Raw genomic sequence first — 19,929 nt, 5'->3', positions numbered from 1 at the left:
ATCAGTAATTGCAGCGTTAGATATTCTATGCAGACAGTCTTTTACTTTGGTTTGAGGAACATTATTTTAAAAGATAGATACGGCATGCAACAATCACGGTTTGTGCTTTTTCCTCCTGAGAGAACCTATATTATGGTCTTGTCTTCTAAGTGCCTTTATCCTATTATCCGAACGTGACGCTTGTTCTATGTTTGTAGTGTGGCCTCAGCTATGCACTCAGAAACACCGGACCGCTACGAACGCCTCACCTCTGTCTCCAGCTCTGTCGACTTCGAACAGAGGGATAACGTAAGAACCCCTCCCCCTCCTCATGTCTCCCCACTGGGGATCTTGTCTCCTGCTGGTTGCATGTGCATCTGGTTAAACCACTCCATTGGCTTTGGCTCCCATCCCTGTTAAATAATGCAGGATAAGCGGCAGGAGAGCAAATCCACTGGTGGAATGCCTGCAAGGGGGTGGAGTCATGACAGGAAAGGGTTTTGTTCGTGTGACTATGCCCTTCGTGTCTGCTCAACACAAAAGTCCATCCTAAAGAATGTCCCAGACCCATCCTGTCCCCGCCCAACACATACTCACACTCCTGTGTAGAACACAAATACATTCATAGGTCTGTTCTTGTATTGTTCCAACCCAACAAGTAAACTGTAAAGATAAAAAGAGAATACCACTGCTGCCTCTTTTGTGAACATTACTCTTTTGAATGCCTGTTTTGCCTCTTATAGTAATGTATCTTGCAAAAGATAATCTCACTTCACAAGACAACAGGCTAATGACTGTGGCAGCTGAGACGAAATTCATGAAAGATGGCTCACCAAGACTTGTGTCTTAAATATCCGTGCATGCAACTCCATATATCCCATGGTCATGCCTAACAGCACAGCTCCCTAACATTTTTTTGCCTTCAACTTTAATCCAGTTGCTGCCCCTCAGCTCCCTTTTACCTCTTAAAAAGTCAACGCAGGTCCAGGCTATCTCCTCCACCTTTTTTCCTTCTAATCCTCCTCCCACTCTCTTTGGCACAGGCTCTCACTGCGTCACCACTGTCATAGCCTTTAGTACAACACCATCCGCCACCCCCCTTTCTAGCTACTATTATCTGTTTAAAAATAGGGAAAACTTTGTTTTTAAAATCCATACATTTGTATCTCGTTACTAGAGTTCAAGTCAAATCAGTATCTGATTTCCACTATCCAGCTCAAAAAAGAGTAGCAGAAATTCTTGTACTTTTAAATGTTTTCACAGAATCACAAATGTTCATTAGAAGTGATTTACATTTGTCATTTTCTGTGTCTTCAACAAAGGGCTTCTGTTCCTGGCTGACGGCTATCTTCAGAATTAAGTATGTATGCCATTTATATATCTGAAAACTATTCATTCAGGTCTTGACATACCCGGTATCATCCCCATTCATTCCATAACTTAAGATATTTCCTGGATGTAGACTGAAGGCCAAAACTGTAATGCCAAATAATTCCTCATCCACATACTGCATGTGATATACAATACAACTTGTGGTGGCAAACAACTCTGACACAACTTTTCTTAGATTGGTGTAGTCTGAGTTCCTGACATGCTCACTCTGTAACTTTGATGTTCATTTGACGATAGGCCTTCTCAAGATTTTGTGTTGGCTTGCCTTTCACTTTTGCCACCTCTTACTTCTTTGTTCTCCTGTCAGGGACGAAGAAATCAGGGAGAAGTGTGGCGAGGATGCAGTCCACTACCTCTCATTCCAGCGCCATATCATCGGTCTTCTAGTGGTGGTGGGCGTTCTCTCCGTAGGCATAGTTTTGCCTGTTAACTTCTCTGGTAACCTGTTGGGTGAGTGTGGCATGGTGACTAGAGTTTGGCAAAAAATCTGGATTGTGAGACGGTTGCCAGTAAAACAGAAGAAACCAATAGCTGACTACACATTAAAAGATGCTTTTATCAGGCTCATATTGAACTTATAGAATAGTTCTATATGAGAATACTTATAATCAATTATTAGGAAAAGGTTGAATTGTTACTGGCTTATAATTTGAAGTTGTATTCCTGTTAAAGCGTAGTTTATTTATTTTTAAAATAGATCAACTCTGGGACCTCGTTTAACTAGATTTACATTTATTCATTTAGCAGATGCTCTTATCCAGAGCGACTTACAGTAAGTACAGGGACATTCCCCCGAGGCAAGTAGGGTGAAGTGCCTTGCCCAAGGACACAATGTCATTGGCCTGGCGGGGAATCAAATCGGCAAACCGCAGGGGAATTCGCAGGGGATTCTGCGGGGAATCAAACCGGCAAACCGGCTGATTACTAGACCGATTCCCTAACCGCTCAGCCACCTGACTCCCAGTTCACAAGTTTCTCTCTGTGTATGAAGATCCAATTACCACCACCTGTGTCACCTCCATTGCATCCTGAGAAGTTATCCCTCCTCTAATTTCCTGGGTTAAGCGGTAGCGCCATTAGCCTGCTGCACCCCTGTCCTTTGCCCTCAAGCATCGTTCGAAGGTACATCCTTACAAGCAAGGGCTTATCTAGAAGACGCTGTGGCTGTAATGGGATTGATCTCCGGGTAATTGGGTTCCTGTCTTTGCAGAGGTGGATGTTGAGAAGAACAGAGTTTTAGCTACTCTATTGCTAAAGTTATTGGGTCATTTCTTCGCAAAGTTTCATTCTTACCACAGGGTGTTCCAAATCCTAGGATGCCTCTCACACAATCCATTCACAAAACATACACTAGGTTGACCACAGAGCTGACAGTCTGCTCTAACTCCAGTCCATTGTATCATTTTACATCCAAAGGTTAAGGAGTACAAAACAATGTATTATTAATCAAATATTTGTACAAACATAAACATAGATGTTTTGAGCGTTTTAGACATGTTATAAACATCCTATAACATGCACCAGTACCGCAGGCATTGTGTTAACTAGTGGGCTAAAATGCAGACTGTCTACATAATTAAATGTAATGTTTGAGGAATATTTTTCCATATTGACTAATACAATTTTAACTCTATTTTCTACCAGAGAATAATGCATATAGTTTTGGAAGGACCACGATAGCTAACCTTAAATCTGGGTAGGTACAGATTTCCTCATTTTGTCAGGGATTGACAATGATTGAAAATATGTCACGCTGTTTTGGAAGATTATCCTCAAGATTGACTAATCAAAATAAAGGAGGTTAACATTTTGTTTGTGCTTTAGAACCAACCTCTTGTGGCTCCACACGTCGTTTGCATTCATGTACCTGCTGCTAACCGTGTATAGCATGAGACGACACACATCCAAGATGCATTACAAGGAGGATGACCTGGTATGGATGTCATGCTGCTATTGTTGCTGAGGTTGTGATGTCTCTACATATTAAAACTGCAGTGATGCTTTAATTAAGGGTCTATATTCAGAATTCAAAAGCAATTGTAAGGTTTAACCATGAAGATTTTCTATAGAATTATTATAGCACATATTAGTAATACAAAAAATGTTGTTGATTGAAATGACTTTCGAATGTGATACATTCATGCTTCTCTTTTCTTTTCCAGGTGAAGCGAACTTTATTTATTAATGGAATCTCAAAGTATGCTGAGGAAATGCACATAAAGCAACACTTTGAGTAAGCTACATTCTGCCTTTTCTTCTTTCCGCCTGCCATGTACTATGAGGCCCTCGTGTACGTACATTTGCAAACGTAGCGCCATGGCCAACCGCACGCTGTGATACTTCAGTTTACGTCGTATTTACCAAACCTGCAGTTCATCGGGTAATCAGCGCCTTTCTCCGCCCACTATACCGTAAATTGCGAGCATTTAAACGTTCAATTAAATGGGACTCCTTCTCTCTTTCTATCATGTATCAGTCACCAAAGTCAAAACAGCGAAAACGAAGATTTAGTGATAACGAAATTGATGTGCTTGTTCATGAGGTAACAGCGAATTTAAATATTATACAAGGCTGGAATTCCACACAGACACAAAAACTGTAATATTGCATGGCTGCTTAATCTGTAACGCGTAATGGTTTTGTGTTCACTCAACTGAAAAAGTGTGATCCTTGTGGCAAAAATCCTTTTAGCTCGTCTCCTTGGCCTATGTCTTCGTCTTGCTCGGATTACTGCTGCCATTTCACCAGGAGGCATATACGAGGAAACCCGCATCCTGGTTTACACCTGTTTTTAAGAGGCGCAGAATTTTCACCGCAAAATAGAGGCGAGCTTTCACGGGCGTTTTTTGTACATACTGCGGAATACATAATTAGGCGCACTTTACGCATCCCCTCCCATCTCTTTATGGAAAACCACTTTCCCCTTGACCTTCCCGTGAATGCATATGTACGGTGGCCCTGAAGTGCAAATCACACCCACTAACATGAGTGTGCATCCCCCAAATGAAAACACTCCCCCCCAAATACGAGTCAACTCCCCCCAAATAGGATGACTTGCTCACCTCCCCCCAATACAAAGACACGCTCCCCCAAATGGGAAACGACATTACATTAACTCAAAAACACATTACATTAACTCAAAACGGAAAGGGTAGGTACAACACTTCATCGCTGAATGGATGCAGTAGGCTAACTAACAAGAAATTGATCGACAGAAGTACAAAATGCAATAGCCTGACAGTTACGTGCACCAGGACATTTGTTTGGCTATCGAAGCATGTAGCAAATAGTAGGCTACTTATGCAAAAGTAGGCTATATATTGCGTGTTAAACGTAAAAATCGATAGCCAAACAATTATCCTGGTCCACGTAACTCTGTCATTGTGGCATTTCGTTCTTCTGTTGTGGACTATTAGTTTTTTCTTCTGAAAAGTCCTGCTTCCTTCAACTGTGTTTTTAGCGTGCGCATAGGCTACTTATTTTAATGTTGTGAAACGTTAACAGGATATCTAAGATTATTTCATAGGATTGTCCCTGATTAAAATAAAGAGTAGTGCAAGTCATGACTGAATTGTTAACACAAATGTTTCTTCTTTTCTTCCAACCAAAACGATCAACTTCATGATAATGACAGAGTTACGTGGACCAGGATGGTTGTTTCGCTATCGATTTTTACGTTTCACACGCAATTGCATAAGTAGCCTACTACTTGCTGCATGCTTCGATAGCCAAACAAATGTCCTGGTGCACGTAACTCTGTCAGGCTATTGAATTTTGTACTTCTGTCGATCAATTTCTTATTTCTTGTTAGTTACTGCATCCATTCGGCAACGAAGTGTAGTACCAACCCTTTCCGTTTTGAGTTAATGTAATGTGTCTTTGAGTTAATGTAATGTCGTTTCCCATTTGGGGGAGCGTGTCTTTGTATTGGGGGGAGGTGAGCAAGTCATCCTATTTGGGGGGAGTTGACTCGTATTTGGGGGGAGTGTTTTCATTTGGGAGATGCACTCATGTTAGTGGTTGTGATTTGCACTTCAGGGCCACCGTACATATGCATGACACGGAAAAGCGCAATTTCTCAATTTTCAGTTCCCGCGACAGGTAGTCTACGCTTTTACCTCAGTGCAGCATGTTCGTACATACCTCACCATGCTTTTACGCGCACGTTGCGAAACAAATACGCCTGAAATGGGCGCAAAAGTGTTAGTACATGAGGCCCTGAGTGCGTTTTAAAGGGTAGGCTGTATGGTGCAAGTTATACCAGTCGGCATTCATCTTTCTTATTACAATCCAGATTTCTTGTTACAAAAGCAACCTGCTTTATTTTTATTTGGATCACTGGTAGGTATAAAATTATTTTCTTTTCAACACTGATATAATATGTTTGTGCTGTGAACACAATCTCCCCATTTGTGAAGGGTGGCTGTCCATCAATTAAAGCCCTGCTGGTCACTGCAGACTTGCAAATACTGCATGTTGGTATAAAAGCTAGTGCACTATTGGTCTCCAGTGTCTTTACAGAAGGTGACTCGTTGGCAAGAAGCATCTCTAGCTATAGAATGTGTTTGAGGCTTTTAAAACTTCATTTTAAATGATGCTGCTGTTCTTTCTTGTACAGGCAAGCCTATGAGAACTGTACAGTGCTGGAAGCCCGGATCTGCTACAATGTTGCCAAACTTATGTCTCTCAATGCAGAGCGGTAAGCTTTTAACTATGCCAAAGTTCGCACAATGGCATTAACCTTAAGGAAAATATTTTAAGGATTTGATCAAGGTCAAACTAGCTGAAAGTTGTTTAATGTGACATGGTTGTTGCTGCCTCTACAACTGCTGCTTTGTTGTGTGGTTTAATTACCATGTTGTGTTGTTACCGTCTCTCTAATATGTGCGTCCAACATGCTTATGTCTTTGGGCTCTCCTCTTGTAGTTTGTTTGCTTTTAGTTTTGTTGGTACCTGTCATGTTTGTTTGCTGCTGGTATTGTGTCTTTATTCTGTCCTGTTCTATAATCCATTTTATGTGAATTCCAATCTCAATCCATACAGTCCCTACTTTTACTACTTGCCAGGCCATCATTGTAAATATTTGTTTTAAATAATCTTGTGAAAAATTTAAATGTAAATTAACTGTTACAAAACAAATATGTGAAGTATAATCTTGGTGCAGTTCCCAGTTTATCCAAACAATGCAGTGGTGCAGTTTATCTTCAGGTATTTTTTACTATAAATATGAAAGAAAGAAGTGTAGCTTTATCCAGGTATTTGTTACATCCGTAAAGAAAGGCCATGGTTATGAAGGTCAGTGAGTGGACAGCAGTTAATTGTTAAAGTTGTAGTCAGAAATATAACATGAACACACTCAAGTGCGAATGTGTCTAATACACCTTTCACAAAGCCTTTTTGTGTCCCCCACTGTCAGAGAACAGACCCATTTACATGAATGCGTTTTACCCATTTGTTTTGTAGGCAGTGTTTTGGGTATTAGTTTGGACTTTCCTGCATTACTATGGTCTGATGAGACATCAGTAGGGGTTACAAGTGTAGGCCACTCTGTATGTGTCTGTAGGGAGTAGGGCTTGTTGATAGTGTTATTGTCTTTGTGTTTCTAACAGAAAGAAAACAGAACGAAGTAAGAAGTTCTTCACTGACTTGATGGCCAAAGAGCACATGCCCACCATGATCAACCCAAAGCCCTGTGGCCACCTCTGCTGTTGTGTCATCAAAGGTTGTGAGGAGGTAGGAAGCTTCCAATTATGCCCTGTACATGTCTCAAGCTTAATTGTGAATGCAATTTAAATGTATTTGACTGATAAGACACATCGTATTTTACAGAATTCTGAATGTGTCTACCAACTTAGATATAAATTGTACTTATCCTTGTATGTAAATTGTACTAAACCTATTCACACCACTACAAACCTGAAAGCACACAGAAATAAAAGGTGATGCTGCCAAAAAGATAATGATATAAAATTATACTTGTAATTATAAGTCGCTGTATTCCAGGAAGAGGCTGTGAGCTACTATACAAAGTTGGAGGCCAAACTTAAAGAAGAGTACAGGAAAGAGAAAGAGAAAGTGAACACCAAACCCCTTGGCATGGCATTCGTCACCTTCCAGAATGAAGCTATGACTGCAATGTGAGATGATATTGATACTATGTTTTGGGATCTGATGTTAGTTCAGTTAGTAATACATACTGTAACCACAAACTCATCTTGTCTGTATTACCAACTTTGTGCCATTGTGTCAGTTGCTGACACAATTTCAGCCATCTCAGACATGCATAAATTATACTTTATGTACAATTAATAGTACAGTTTAAAGTCCAATACCACATAAATTCCTGTGCCATTTGTCCTCATCTTCCTGATTCTCTCTCTTATAAAGCTATAAATAAAAGCTTACTCAAAGGACTGATACTATTTTCTCTCTAGAATTCTGAAGGACTTCAATGCTTGTCAGTGCCAAGGCTGCAAATGTCGCCAGGAGCCCAGGTCATCCCAGTTCAGTGAGAGCCTCCATGTCTACAACTGGAGTGTAACCTATGCCCCTGACCCTCAGAATGTGCGCTGGTAAGAGGCTCTCACACAAAGTCTGTATATACAGTCAGAGGTGCCCCGGACCACAGTATTAATGATCAAGATTGAATCGATTAAACAGTTCACTATCAGTTCACACCATACTTGCTTTGCGAAACTCCGCCTAATAATGTGGCGGTGAGGATTGGTATAAATTTACAGGCTATCTGCTGTTTCACTCCTAAAGAAAGAAAGGCAGTCAAGAAGAGTTGATTGGTGATTTGTTATCAACATTTTGGAGATTTAGAGACTGGATAAACCCAACGATGCTATATACGATGATGACAATGATTATTACATGTGTGGAAGATACAGTATGGTGGGTTTGTAAGGTAAGTGAATAAGCAAATAGTGTGTCATAAAATACAATATGCATTCACTCACCATTCGAAAGCCCAGTGGAGAGTTAATCTCTACAAAATCTGCCAGTAAATCTTAAAGGGGTCATAGAATGATTTTATAGTGTATTTCACACTGTTCCTTAAGGTCTCCGAATAGGGTATGTAACATTGGTTGGGCTGAAAATGGCCCGGGTGCTGTTCTATGGGCCCTAATGCAACCCTGTGAAATAGCCCTAGAATGAAACAAGGTATTCTCCCTTTTATGGTATTCTCATTAAAGATCCTGTAAAGTGGAATTAAAAACGAGTTTCAAGTTCACCACACCACAGAATAATATTTTATTAACTACCCATCCAAATTTGAATTAAAAAAAACACTGACAAGTATGTTAAATTAGACTTTGAAATCGTAAGAAAATCAGCAGTCTTCTCTGTTTAAGACTGGGGGGGCGTGTCGCCTGAAGGAGCTGAAGCTCGGCCCCCTCGCTGGAAGGCGCCGCCTCTCTCAAGTAAGCTACCTACGACCCAGATAATGGACCAGACCTGCAAACTTGTCACTTTTCAGCGACAATCGCTGTTTTCTTGGTCAATTAGAACATTTACGTGAATCGTGTAGAACCAGAGTTTTTTTTGTAAGACTGCATGGCTGCATGCCATGCAGTCTTAGAATTGCGAAACACTATTGGATAATTCTTATAATTGACATTTCTCTGGGCCAATCGGAATCTTAGCACTTTTTCTCTTGGCCAATCGGAATCTTAGCACTTGCGTCAGAATCTTTAAGCACACAGCGTCAACTGTTACTTGCACTGGCCAGCTTGCCTACCGAAGTTGAGTTAGCAAATGTCGTTAGCGATGCTAGCTAACGTTAGTTTGCTAGCTGTATATAACATTTCACTGGGTCTTGCAGGCAGCTGTGTGTTTAGCAAGTCGTATGCAAGTATTTCCAAGCCCTGATAGTTTAACTGAGATGACGCAGTAGATACGACGTGCATATATGTGCTAGGCTGGATTGAACTAGCACTATATAGGATAGACTGTTGCACAGTACTACTAGTACTAGTAGATAGTACTTAAGCTACTAGTACTACTAGTAGCTTAAGTACTATCTATCGTGCCGTGGTGTACTGGCAGCATCATACATTTAAGCAATTCAAGACTTGCATGTGCAGTAAGTAATGTCACATTAAATAATGTAGCTATTTAAACTCAAGCTTGTGTGGTGCGTTGCCGTCTTCAATGCCACAGGCTAAACTAGGTTATGTCAAAAGAAACGTTTTTCATTTCCGGCACATTCGGTGAAGTTTGGCTGGCAACATAAGCTAGGCTAGCTGGCTCGTAGCTTCTTCATGCATCTTCTCCATGCAGGGCTCTAGACTGAGACCATATGGTCGGCTTTTTTTTACTGACAATGATCGCTTCCAGCAAACTTCTTTTGAATTAGCCATTTCCCCCTAAATAAATATCAAGCTTATTTACGTGTTTGGGGGCATATTTTCAGTGAGCAGATGGTACTGTTTGAATCGCGATTCCATCTGAAAAATACTGCTGGTGACAAAGTTGTTAGAATAGCTAGTTTCAAAGGGGGTTCGGCTTGTTTCATAACAAACGGACCCATCTGCAACCGACGCACGCCCTACAATTTCCCCCAGAAATGGTACCATCTCTAGTTCCTCTTTCAAGTAATAAGCCCATGTGTTCAAGTGTTGAGAATTAAATTAGCTGCATGGTCTGTAGAGATCTTGGGACGAAGCTGCAATAGCGTACATAACAGAAAGTTTTTCATTCAGAAAAAATTGTGTAAATGTTTTATGTAGTTAGATGGTCCGAGGAGAATGAGTGGAGTTGGTGAAGCGCCCTAGTGAGTTGCAGTCATTCGCCATAGTTCTAGTGCTAATCTGAGGCTAGTCTCCATAGATATCTATATTATGTCTATAGATATCTATGCCTTGTCTCCTCCACGTCTCCCCAACGTGACATCATCACCAAATTGCGCTATTATGCTAATGCTAACACCAAAAACGACAAAAACTGGTCTTTAACACCATTTAGAGACACCATTTGGAGATTTTTTAAATGATATACATATCTTGAGTGCTTCATGTACCCATTTATCATCAGTGATGTTTAACCTGCAATATGGCCTTTGTCACGCTCAGAAATGTTTCATTTGCATATTAAAATCGCAAAAAAATCGAGCCTGGGGCACGCCCCCCACCCCCCGCGACACTGTCACCTTTTTTACTCTGAGGAGTTTGCAGGTCTGATCGACGCTACGTCAAGCCGAACAAAACAGTATAGAATTAGAATGTATTTGTTCAATGAGTGAAACATACAGAGGCATATAGCCTAAATGAAATATTCCCCTGAGCTGTAACACAGGAGTAAACATTTACAGCAGAGACAGCAGACAGTGAGCTCTCCAACTACTTCTAGCACATTAGCTACCATTTCACCAAAATACCATCATTCTACACCGAGTAGCCTAATATCAAGTTAGCGTTTTGCCCTAATTATAGCAGACCTCTGGAAAAGTTATCTAGTATAATTATAACAAGCACACAGAACTGAGTGATGAACTGCTGGCGGCGGTGGATGGTCCAGGTGCGACCGGAGGATGAACGGCCGAGGGGGCGATGCTCGGTACGGCTCCGCGCTGCAAGAGAAGCCGTGTGTTGGTGAACCCCGTCTGTCTCTGGTCCATGTTAAAACTGTCCGCCATGAAATGGTCAGTGGCGCAGAGGCGGCTGTTGGAGTTTATCCGAAGCTTTCCATGAGCGTGGCTCTTCACAAAATCTATCCACCTATTTATCCTTTCATTATCAACAGGGAACTTAAATGGCGTTGCAGCGCAGCTGGAGTTCTTGCATCCAGGGAAGATGCAGTTGCGGGTGGTGGGAGACATCCTGAAGCTAGCTAGCTAGCTGATGTAAGCTATAACTAGAGAGGGTACAATTTCTGGGGAAATTGTAGGGTGTGCTTGCTTGCGTCGGTTGCACAGGGGTCCGTTTTTGAATGACATTTTTACAACTGATATTTCTGTATATTTTATATAAAAATGCATACTTATTATTTATAAAGATGACATAGATTTAAAAGCATTTTTTTTTTGCTGCTCATTTACAACTGAAAATACGAGTGAAGTGTAGAATGAAATAGATGTCTTCTCATTTCCCCTGCAAGAGGCAGCCTCATCGTTGAAACAAAACGAATAAATTGGGCAGACCGGTGTAAAAATTGACCTAATCTCTATGATTTAAACGTCATTTTAAGTTTTTCCCTTCTCATGATATTTTCAGGCATTTAGCCTACTCGTTGCATTCATTCATTAATAAAGAACCCCCTTTGAAGATTATTCTACGACGTTACCCGGCAGTGGAAGATGGAATCGCGATTCAAACAGTACCATCTGCTAACTGAAAATATGCCCCCCAAAACGTAAATAAGATTGACATTTATTTAGTGGAAAATCGCTCATTCATAAAAAGCTCACTGGTAGCGATCATTGTCAGTAACAACGCAAAATGCGATATAGCCCTGTGTGGAGAAGCTGCCCCGGTAAATTGTACTACTACGGTACAGTAGACTACTGCTATGTTCGTCTTGGTAGCGATTGCGTTGGTTGAATTGGATTTAACGTTCCGTTGTACGGTTTAAGCTGAAATTAATTATTTTCATGAACAGATTGACAACGTTTAGGCTGTGGTAATGAAGTTCAGGTTAGTAGTTAGATAGACTTTTGATTTAAGTAAGGGGAGTGCCGAACATGTTCTGTCGCCGTTTGATTTCCTAAACAGCTGTGTACAGTAGTGTAGATGTTTTTGTAGTGCGTCTCACGTAAGCTACAGCGTTGAAGTGAGCTACACTGGTTTGAAACCACAGGTAATGGTAATTTCACCAACAAATCGTTTACTAATGTCAGAATAAACCCTACAACGAAAATGTATGTGAGGAATGTTTATTTTAACGATTGAAAACAGATAACGCTACATCATAGACCACTGTAGTATGTGTTGCCCGGGCAACACAGGCTAATGTCATGATGCTAATACTTCAGTGAAATAGTAGACTACTGTTTCCGAAGTAGATGTACTTCCTTAATAATATCAGCTTATACTGTACATTACACATGACAATTGTGTGTCATATCACAAAGTAAAATGAGTAAATAGTTATCACCCTGGCCTCTTTGCTTGTGGCGTTTCTGCAGCTGCCTTGCAGTAAAGCTATAGTTAGCCTAGCTATCCCCCAAGTTAACAGATGCGAAACAAATGTTCTGCCAAAGGTAGTCACGCGTGTTTTCGTGACGTTAGTGACGTAGTGACGTTAGTAAGGTCAGTGACTGTGGCTAGCAAATTAGCCACCGTTAGCTTCACTTTTCGCCGCAAAAACTTAACTTCAGCCTAAACCATGCAACGGAACGTAAATTCCAATAGAAGCAACTCAATCGCTACCAAGACGAAACTTTTGACACCTACGTTGTCTATGTAGCCCAAATATTGACTGAGTTTTAGGGGGGCAAAAAGAAATAAAAATAACTAGAAAAGGCTGTTCCTGCGAAACAGTGCAAAATCTTGTTCCTTCTTGCTTTCTCTGACTGATTTTACTCACCTCTCCATTGAAGTTAGTGAGAGAATTTGAAAGGCTGCTCTCGCTTCAAGGCTCATAGCTGAAAATCTGTAAATGTGAGCTCTTTAGTAGTTACATTGGCTGAAAGAGGACAACTTTTCCTACATTTTAAGGTATAACTTGTTTCTGTAAGTTAAACTATATGAACGTTAGAGGAATTTGTTTGACAAATTAGTTGAATATCAGAAAAAGAGCAGCAAGCAGAGTGTGCCACTCTGCTTGCTGCTCATTCATAAAAATCAAGAAGGAGCAAACATTCTAATGTATTTCAAACTGTCATAATTCAAAATTGGCTGAACATTTGAAAAAGCTGAATCATTTGGGAATAGCTGAATGTCTTGTGAACATTTTAAAGGTTGAATGGTGTCTCTAGCTGAAAGTAAGCTGAAGTAGTTACGTTTGAAAGAGGAGGAAGCTTTTTAATGATTTGAAAGGATTTACCATTACTTTTAATGGGAGAATAATTTGCACAAAAACCTTAATGTCTTAAAAAGTATAAAAGTGAGAAATACCAAAAGTCATAGCCATCATCTCCTGAAGGAGCTGAACGTTTTGATACAAAAGTTGTAGGAATCGGTTAAAGTATGCAGAACGAGTTAAAGGCCAAAAAACGGCGGAAGAACTAAGAAGTTGAAAAACAATAGTGAGAATGCTGAACAGCATTCTCACAATAATAATAACTAGAAAAGGCTGTTCCTGCGAAACAGCAGTGAGAATGCTGAAAACCTGAATGGGGATAGCTGACCATGCTAAAAAAGCTGAAAATAGTGAACATTTAGTAGAAAGTTATAAGCTGAAGCTTCAAAGCAACCGAAAGGTATTTTTGAAAGGGGCTGGAGCAGCATTCCAACAATGATTTGAAAGGATTTACCATTACTTTTAAAGGGAGAATAATTTGCACTAAAACCTTTATATTTTAAAAAGTATAAAAGTGAGAAATGAGAAAATACCCGCAAGCTGAAATGAATTTCAAAAATGTGTGAGTGACACAAAAGAGGCAGTGTGGAAGCTGAACTGCATCATCTGCATCATCTTAACAAAGCTAAGAGCTAAAATAGCCTACAATGCGGGAGAAGCTGAAAGCTGAACTGTTAAACAGAAGAAGTAGGCTAGCTAGTCGGAACAAGAATATTATCGTTTTAACAGCTGAAATTATAGTTGGGATAGTAATAGCAGTAGCAGATGTAGCCTACCATTGAGTGCGTTTACTCGGCTTTCTTAGTAGGATTCAATGTGTTGATGGAATGAAACATACAGCAGTAGAGCCGATACAGGAAGACACGGCGACACTTTGTTGCAGAAGGATGATGGTGCAAGTTTTGTCCGTGGAGCATACAACGATTAATAAAAAAGAATCATGTAGACACGTTTATTGAGTAATCGCATAACTAATTACACATGTAAACGGAGTAATCGTATTATTGGCATAAACCGACAATTGCTAGTAATCGTGTTTCTCATGGTCAAGTAAACGTACCAATCACCTGTGTGAGAGACTGAGTGGTGCGTGTCTGTCGTTACGGTGATGGTGCAGCTATGATTGCTAACGCGCTGAGGGCAGAGAATAAGAGAAATGTAGCTAGAATCCACACCTCAAACAAGATAACCTAGACGCAAAACTGTACGTCCAATCCAAAATATAAGGATATTTTCCGAGACCCAAGACTCTGCCGAAACCAGAGATATTCTTTATATGTCTGTGCAGTCAGAAATACGACTCTACCTGCAGTTTCAAAAACGTGTTCCTTTTGCTTTCCTGGTGCTTGTTTGTTTGGTTGCCACGGTGATGGCGCAGCTGTGATAGCTAACGAGCTAGGCAGAGAGAAAAACGAACATTTACCTAGCATCCACACCTCAAACAAGTTGACCTAGACGCAAAACTATACGTCCAATCCAAAATATAAGGATATTTTCCGAGACCCAAGACTCTGCCGAAACCAGAGATGTCCTTTATATGTCTGTGCGGTCAGAAATACGACTCTATCGGCAGTTTCAAAATCTTGTTCCTTCTTGCTTTCTCTGACTGATTTTACTCACCTCTCCATTGAAGTTAGTGAGAGAATTTGAAAGGCTGCTCTCGCTTCAAGGCTCATAGCTGAAAATCTGTAAATGTGAGCTCTTTAGTAGTTACATTGGCTGAAAGAGGACAATTTTTCCTACATTTTAAGGTATAACTTGTTTCTGTAAGTTAAACTATATGAACGTTAGAGGAATTTGTTTGACAAATTAGTTGAATATCAGAAAAAGAGCAGCCAGCAGAGTGTGCCACTCTGCTTGCTGCTCATTCATAAAAATCAAGAAGGAGCAAACATTTTAATGTATTTCAAACTGTCATAATTCAAAATTGGCTGAATATTTTAAAAAGCTGAATCATTTGGGAATAGCTGAATGTCTTGTGAACATTTTAAAGGTTGAATGGTGTCTCTAGCTGAAAGTAAGCTGAAGTAGTTACGTTTGAAAGAGGAGGAAGCTTTTTAATGATTTGAAAGGATTTACCATTACTTTTAATGGGAGAATAATTTGCACAAAAACCTTAATGTCTTAAAAAGTATAAAAGTGAGAAATACCAAAAGTCATAGCCATCATCTCCTGAAGGAGCTGAACGTTTTGATACAAAAGTTGTAGGAATCGGTTAAAGTATGCAGAACGAGTTAAAGGCCAAAAAACGGCGGAAGAACTAAGAAGTTGAAAAACAATAGTGAGAATGCTGAACAGCATTCTCACAACTAGAGAGGGTACAATTTCTGGGGAAATTGTAGGGTGTGCTTGCTTGCGTCGGTTGCACAGGGGTCCGTTTTTGAATGACATTTTTACAACTGATATATCTGTATATTTTATATTAAAATGCATACTTATTATTTATAAACATTACATAGATTTAAAAGCATTTTTTTTGTGCTGCTCATTTACAACTGAAAATACGAGTGAAGTGTAGAATGAAATAGATGTCTTCTCATTTCCCCTGCAAGAGGCAGCCTCATCGTTGAATCAAAACTAATAAATTTGGCAGACCGGTGTAAAAATTGACCTAATCTCTATGATTTAAACGTCATTTTAAGTGTTTCCCTTCTCATGATATTTTCAGGCATTTAGCCTACTCATTGCATTCATTCATTAATAAAGAACCCCCTTTGAAGATTATTCTACGACGTTACCCGGCAGTAGAAGATGGACTCGCGATTCAAACAGTACCATCTGCTAACTGAAAATATGCCCCCAAAACGTAAATAAGCTTGACATTTATTTAGTGGAAAATCGCTCATTTATAAAAAGCTCACTGGTAGCGATCATTGTCAGTAACAACGCAAAATGCGATATAGCCCTGTGTGGAGAAGCTGCCCCGGTAAATTGTACTACTACGGTACAGTACTAGACTACTGCTGTGTTCGTCTTGGTACTGTAGCGATTGCGTTGGTTGAATTGGATTTAACGTTCCGTTGTACGGTTTAAGCTGAAATTAATTATTTTCATGAACAGATTGACAACGTTTAGGCTGTGGCAATGAAGTTCAGGTTAGTAGTTAGATAGACTTTTGATTTAAGTAAGGGGAGTGCCGAACATGTTCTGTCGCCGTTTGACTTCCTAAACAGCTGTGTAAGTTAGATGTTTTTGTCGTGTGTCTCGCGTAAGCTACAGCGTTGCAGTGAGCTACACTGGTTTGAAACCACAGGTAATGGTAATTTCACCAACAAATCGTTTACTAATGTCAGAATAAATCCTACAACGAAAATGTATATGTGAGGAATGTTTATTTTAACGATTGAAAACAGATAACGCTACATCATAGACCACTGTAGTATGTGTTGCCCGGGCAACACAGGCTAATGTCATGATGCTAATACTTCAGTGAAATAGTAGACTACTGTTTCCGAAAGTAGATGTACTTCCTTAATAATATCAGCTTATACTGTACATTACACATCACAATTGTGTGTCATATCACAAAGTAAAATGAGTAAATAGTTATCACCCTGGCCTCTTTGCTTGTGGCGTTTCTGCAGCTGCCTTGCAGTAAAGCTATAGTTAGCCTAGCTATCCCCCAAGTTAACAGATGCGAAACGAATGTTCTGCCAAAGGTAGTCACGCGTGTTTTCGTGACGTTAGTGACGTAGTGACGTTAGTAACGTCAGTGACTGTGGCTAGCAAATTAGCCACCGTTAGCTTCACTTTTTGCCACAAAAACTTAACTTCAGCCTAAACCATGCAACGGAACGTAAATTCCAATAGAAGCAACTCAATCGCTACCAAGACGAAACTTTTGACACCTACGTTGTCTATGTAGGCCAAATATTGACTGAGTTTTAGGGGGGCAAAAAGAAATAAAAATAATAATAATAATATATATGTGAGAGAACAAAGGTTGTGCTCTCGCCGAAGGCTTGAGCACACCCAACTAGAGAGGGTACAATTTCTGGGGAAATTGTAGGGTGTGCTTGCTTGCGTCGGTTGCACAGGGGTCTGTATATTTTATATAAAAATGCATAGGGCCTACTTATTATTTATAAAGATTACATAGATTTAAAAGCATCTTTTTTTGCTGCTTATTTACAACTCAAAATACGAGTGAAGTGTAGAATGAAATATGATGTCTTCTCATTTCCCCTGCAAGAGGCAGCCTCATAGCTGAATCAAAACGAATACATTTGGCAGACCGGTGTAAAAATGGACCTAATCTCTATGACTTAAACGTCCTTTTAAGTTTTCCCTTCTCGTGATATTTTCAGGCATTTAGCCTACTCATATTGCATTCATTCATTAATAAATAACCCCCTTTGAAGATTATTCTACGACGTTACCGGCAGAAGATAGACTCGCGATTCAAACAGTACCATCTGCTAACTGAAAATATGCCCCCAAAAACGTAAATAAGCTTGACATTTATTAAGTGGAAAATCGCTCCTTCATAAAAATCTCACTGGTAGCGATCATTGTCAGTAACAACGCAAAATGCGATATAGCCCTGTGTGGAGAAGCTGCCCCTGTAAATTCTACTACAGTACAGTACTAGACTACTGCTGTGTTCGTCTTGGTAGCGATTGCGTTGGTTGAATTCGATTTAACGTTCCGTTGTACGGTTTAGGCTGAAATGAATTATTTTCATGAACAGATTGACAAAGTTTAGGCTGTGGCAATGAAGTTCAGGTTAGTAGTCAGATAGTTTCACCTATTGAAAGACTTTTGGTTTAAGTAAGGGGAGTGCCGAACATGTTCTGTCGCCGTTTGACTTCCTACAGCTGTGTCGATGTTTTTGTAGTGTCTCGCGTAGGCTACAGCGTTGCAGTGAGCAACACTGGTTTGAAACCACAGGTAATGATAATTTCACCCACAAATCATTTACTTGTAATGTAATGTCATAATAAATCCTACAACGAAAATGTATTTGTGAGGAATGTTTATTTTAATGATTGAAAACAGATGCATCATAGACCACTGTAGTATGTGTTGCCCGGGTAACAGAGGCTAATGTCATGCTAATGCCTCAGAAAAATAGTAGACTACCGTTTCCGAAAGTAGATGTGGGCCTACTTCCTTAATAATATCAGCTAATATTGTACATTACATTTTACAATTGGGTTTCACATCACAAAGTAAAATAAGTAAATAGTTATCACCCTGGCCTCTTTGCTTGTGGCGTTTCTGCAGCTGCCTTGCAGTAAAGCTATAGTTAGCCTAGCTATCCCCCAAGTTAACAGATGCGAAACGAATGTTCTGCTACAGGTAGTCACGCGTGTTTTCGTGACGTTAGTGACGTTAGTAACGTCAGTGACTGTGGCTAGCAAATTAGCCACAGTTAGCTTCACTTTTCGCCACAAAAACTTAATTTCCACTTAAACCATGCAACGGAACGTAAATAAAAATACAAGCAACTCAATCGCTACCAAGACTAAACTTTTGACACCTAGGTTGTCTATGTAGGCCAAATATTGACAAAGATTTAGGGGGGCAAAAATAAATAATAATAATAAATATATATGTGAGAGAACAAAGGTTGTGCTCTCGCCGAAGGCTTGAACACACCCAATAACAGTACAGCAGGAGGAGCCATTCAGTGATCTGACGTAGATGGGGCGAAATGACTTGGATAGGGCATTTTTTGGCTCCGCCCATTAAAACCTGATCTGAAAACGGAAGAGAAACTGTTCTTCGGTCTAACTCCACATTTCAGTGCGACAAAGTTTTAGCGCTTTGCACATGCTTTCAGGAACTCATTTCACACATATATAATGTACTTAGAAGCAAAACATGGAATTTACTTTAATATTTAGATGAGCTGGATGTGATTGGTTGGTTGACAACGAGTGAAGTTGCGGAGCAAAGAGGCAACATAGCCAAACATGCATCTCGAAATGTAGATTTACATGACAACACAGGTTATTTATTAGAATGAAACACGATCAGGGAAATGAAATAATGTTAGCCCCATTGCCAATAAACTAAATCATCACACATTCTACCTATGCTAGATACAGGATACGTTAGCTTTGCTAATAACTGTTAGCGACAAAATCATGCTCGAACTGTCGTTATTCAATTATGACAAGGTAAACTCGGTTTTGCATTCTATGACTCCTTTAATCAGTTACTTTTATTAATCCTTTATTTAGACAGGGGAGCCTTTTAGACTGTGTTTTTATGCCAAAAAAAAGAAAAACGGACAACAAAGGTTGCATGTTGCCACTACGCTTCTGAAAGGGGTTCAAACTCGATCCTCAATCCTAAAATGTCCCAGACAAACTATTGGAAGGTTCCCCAAAGGAACTTTATCAAAGAGGACAGCGCCAAAACCTGTTCCAGTTTAGAACAGAGGCTACAATGCAGTCATCCAAAGTCAACTTACAGTGTCTGGTGCTCCATCATAAGTGTAGGGAGTAGTTTCTTGCTAATGTACATTGTTATTGCTGTCAGGGAACTCTAACCCACTAAAATAACAATTTACATTAGTGTTCTTGTTTCTGTGTACTTGCTTAACTTGTATGAGGCAATGTAATAATGGAGTAACTACTAAGTATG

At 39.9% G+C, this 19,929-nt stretch overlaps 1 protein-coding gene across 3 annotated transcripts in view; it reads left to right on the top strand.

The window, feature by feature from the left end:
- The window catches only part of LOC134008499 (CSC1-like protein 2), a 94,705-nt gene that overhangs the window by 48,620 nt on the left and 26,156 nt on the right, over positions 1 to 19,929 (top strand). For all 3 annotated transcript variants that reach the window (XM_062447907.1, XM_062447906.1, XM_062447905.1), the window contains 10 exons: positions 198 to 288; positions 1,302 to 1,339; positions 1,679 to 1,821; positions 3,016 to 3,067; positions 3,196 to 3,304; positions 3,534 to 3,604; positions 5,990 to 6,070; positions 6,981 to 7,104; positions 7,375 to 7,508; positions 7,806 to 7,943. In XM_062447907.1, the coding sequence (XP_062303891.1) occupies positions 198 to 288; positions 1,302 to 1,339; positions 1,679 to 1,821; positions 3,016 to 3,067; positions 3,196 to 3,304; positions 3,534 to 3,604; positions 5,990 to 6,070; positions 6,981 to 7,104; positions 7,375 to 7,508; positions 7,806 to 7,943 (981 nt within the window). The remainder of the gene's footprint in view (positions 1 to 197; positions 289 to 1,301; positions 1,340 to 1,678; positions 1,822 to 3,015; positions 3,068 to 3,195; positions 3,305 to 3,533; positions 3,605 to 5,989; positions 6,071 to 6,980; positions 7,105 to 7,374; positions 7,509 to 7,805; positions 7,944 to 19,929) is intronic.

This window comes from Osmerus eperlanus, chromosome 22 (genome assembly GCF_963692335.1).
Source record: "Osmerus eperlanus chromosome 22, fOsmEpe2.1, whole genome shotgun sequence".
Taxonomy (NCBI): Eukaryota; Metazoa; Chordata; class Actinopteri; order Osmeriformes; family Osmeridae; genus Osmerus; species Osmerus eperlanus.
The sequence above is the reverse complement of the archived record's forward strand: the minus strand, read 5'-3'. Positions and strand labels throughout refer to the sequence as shown.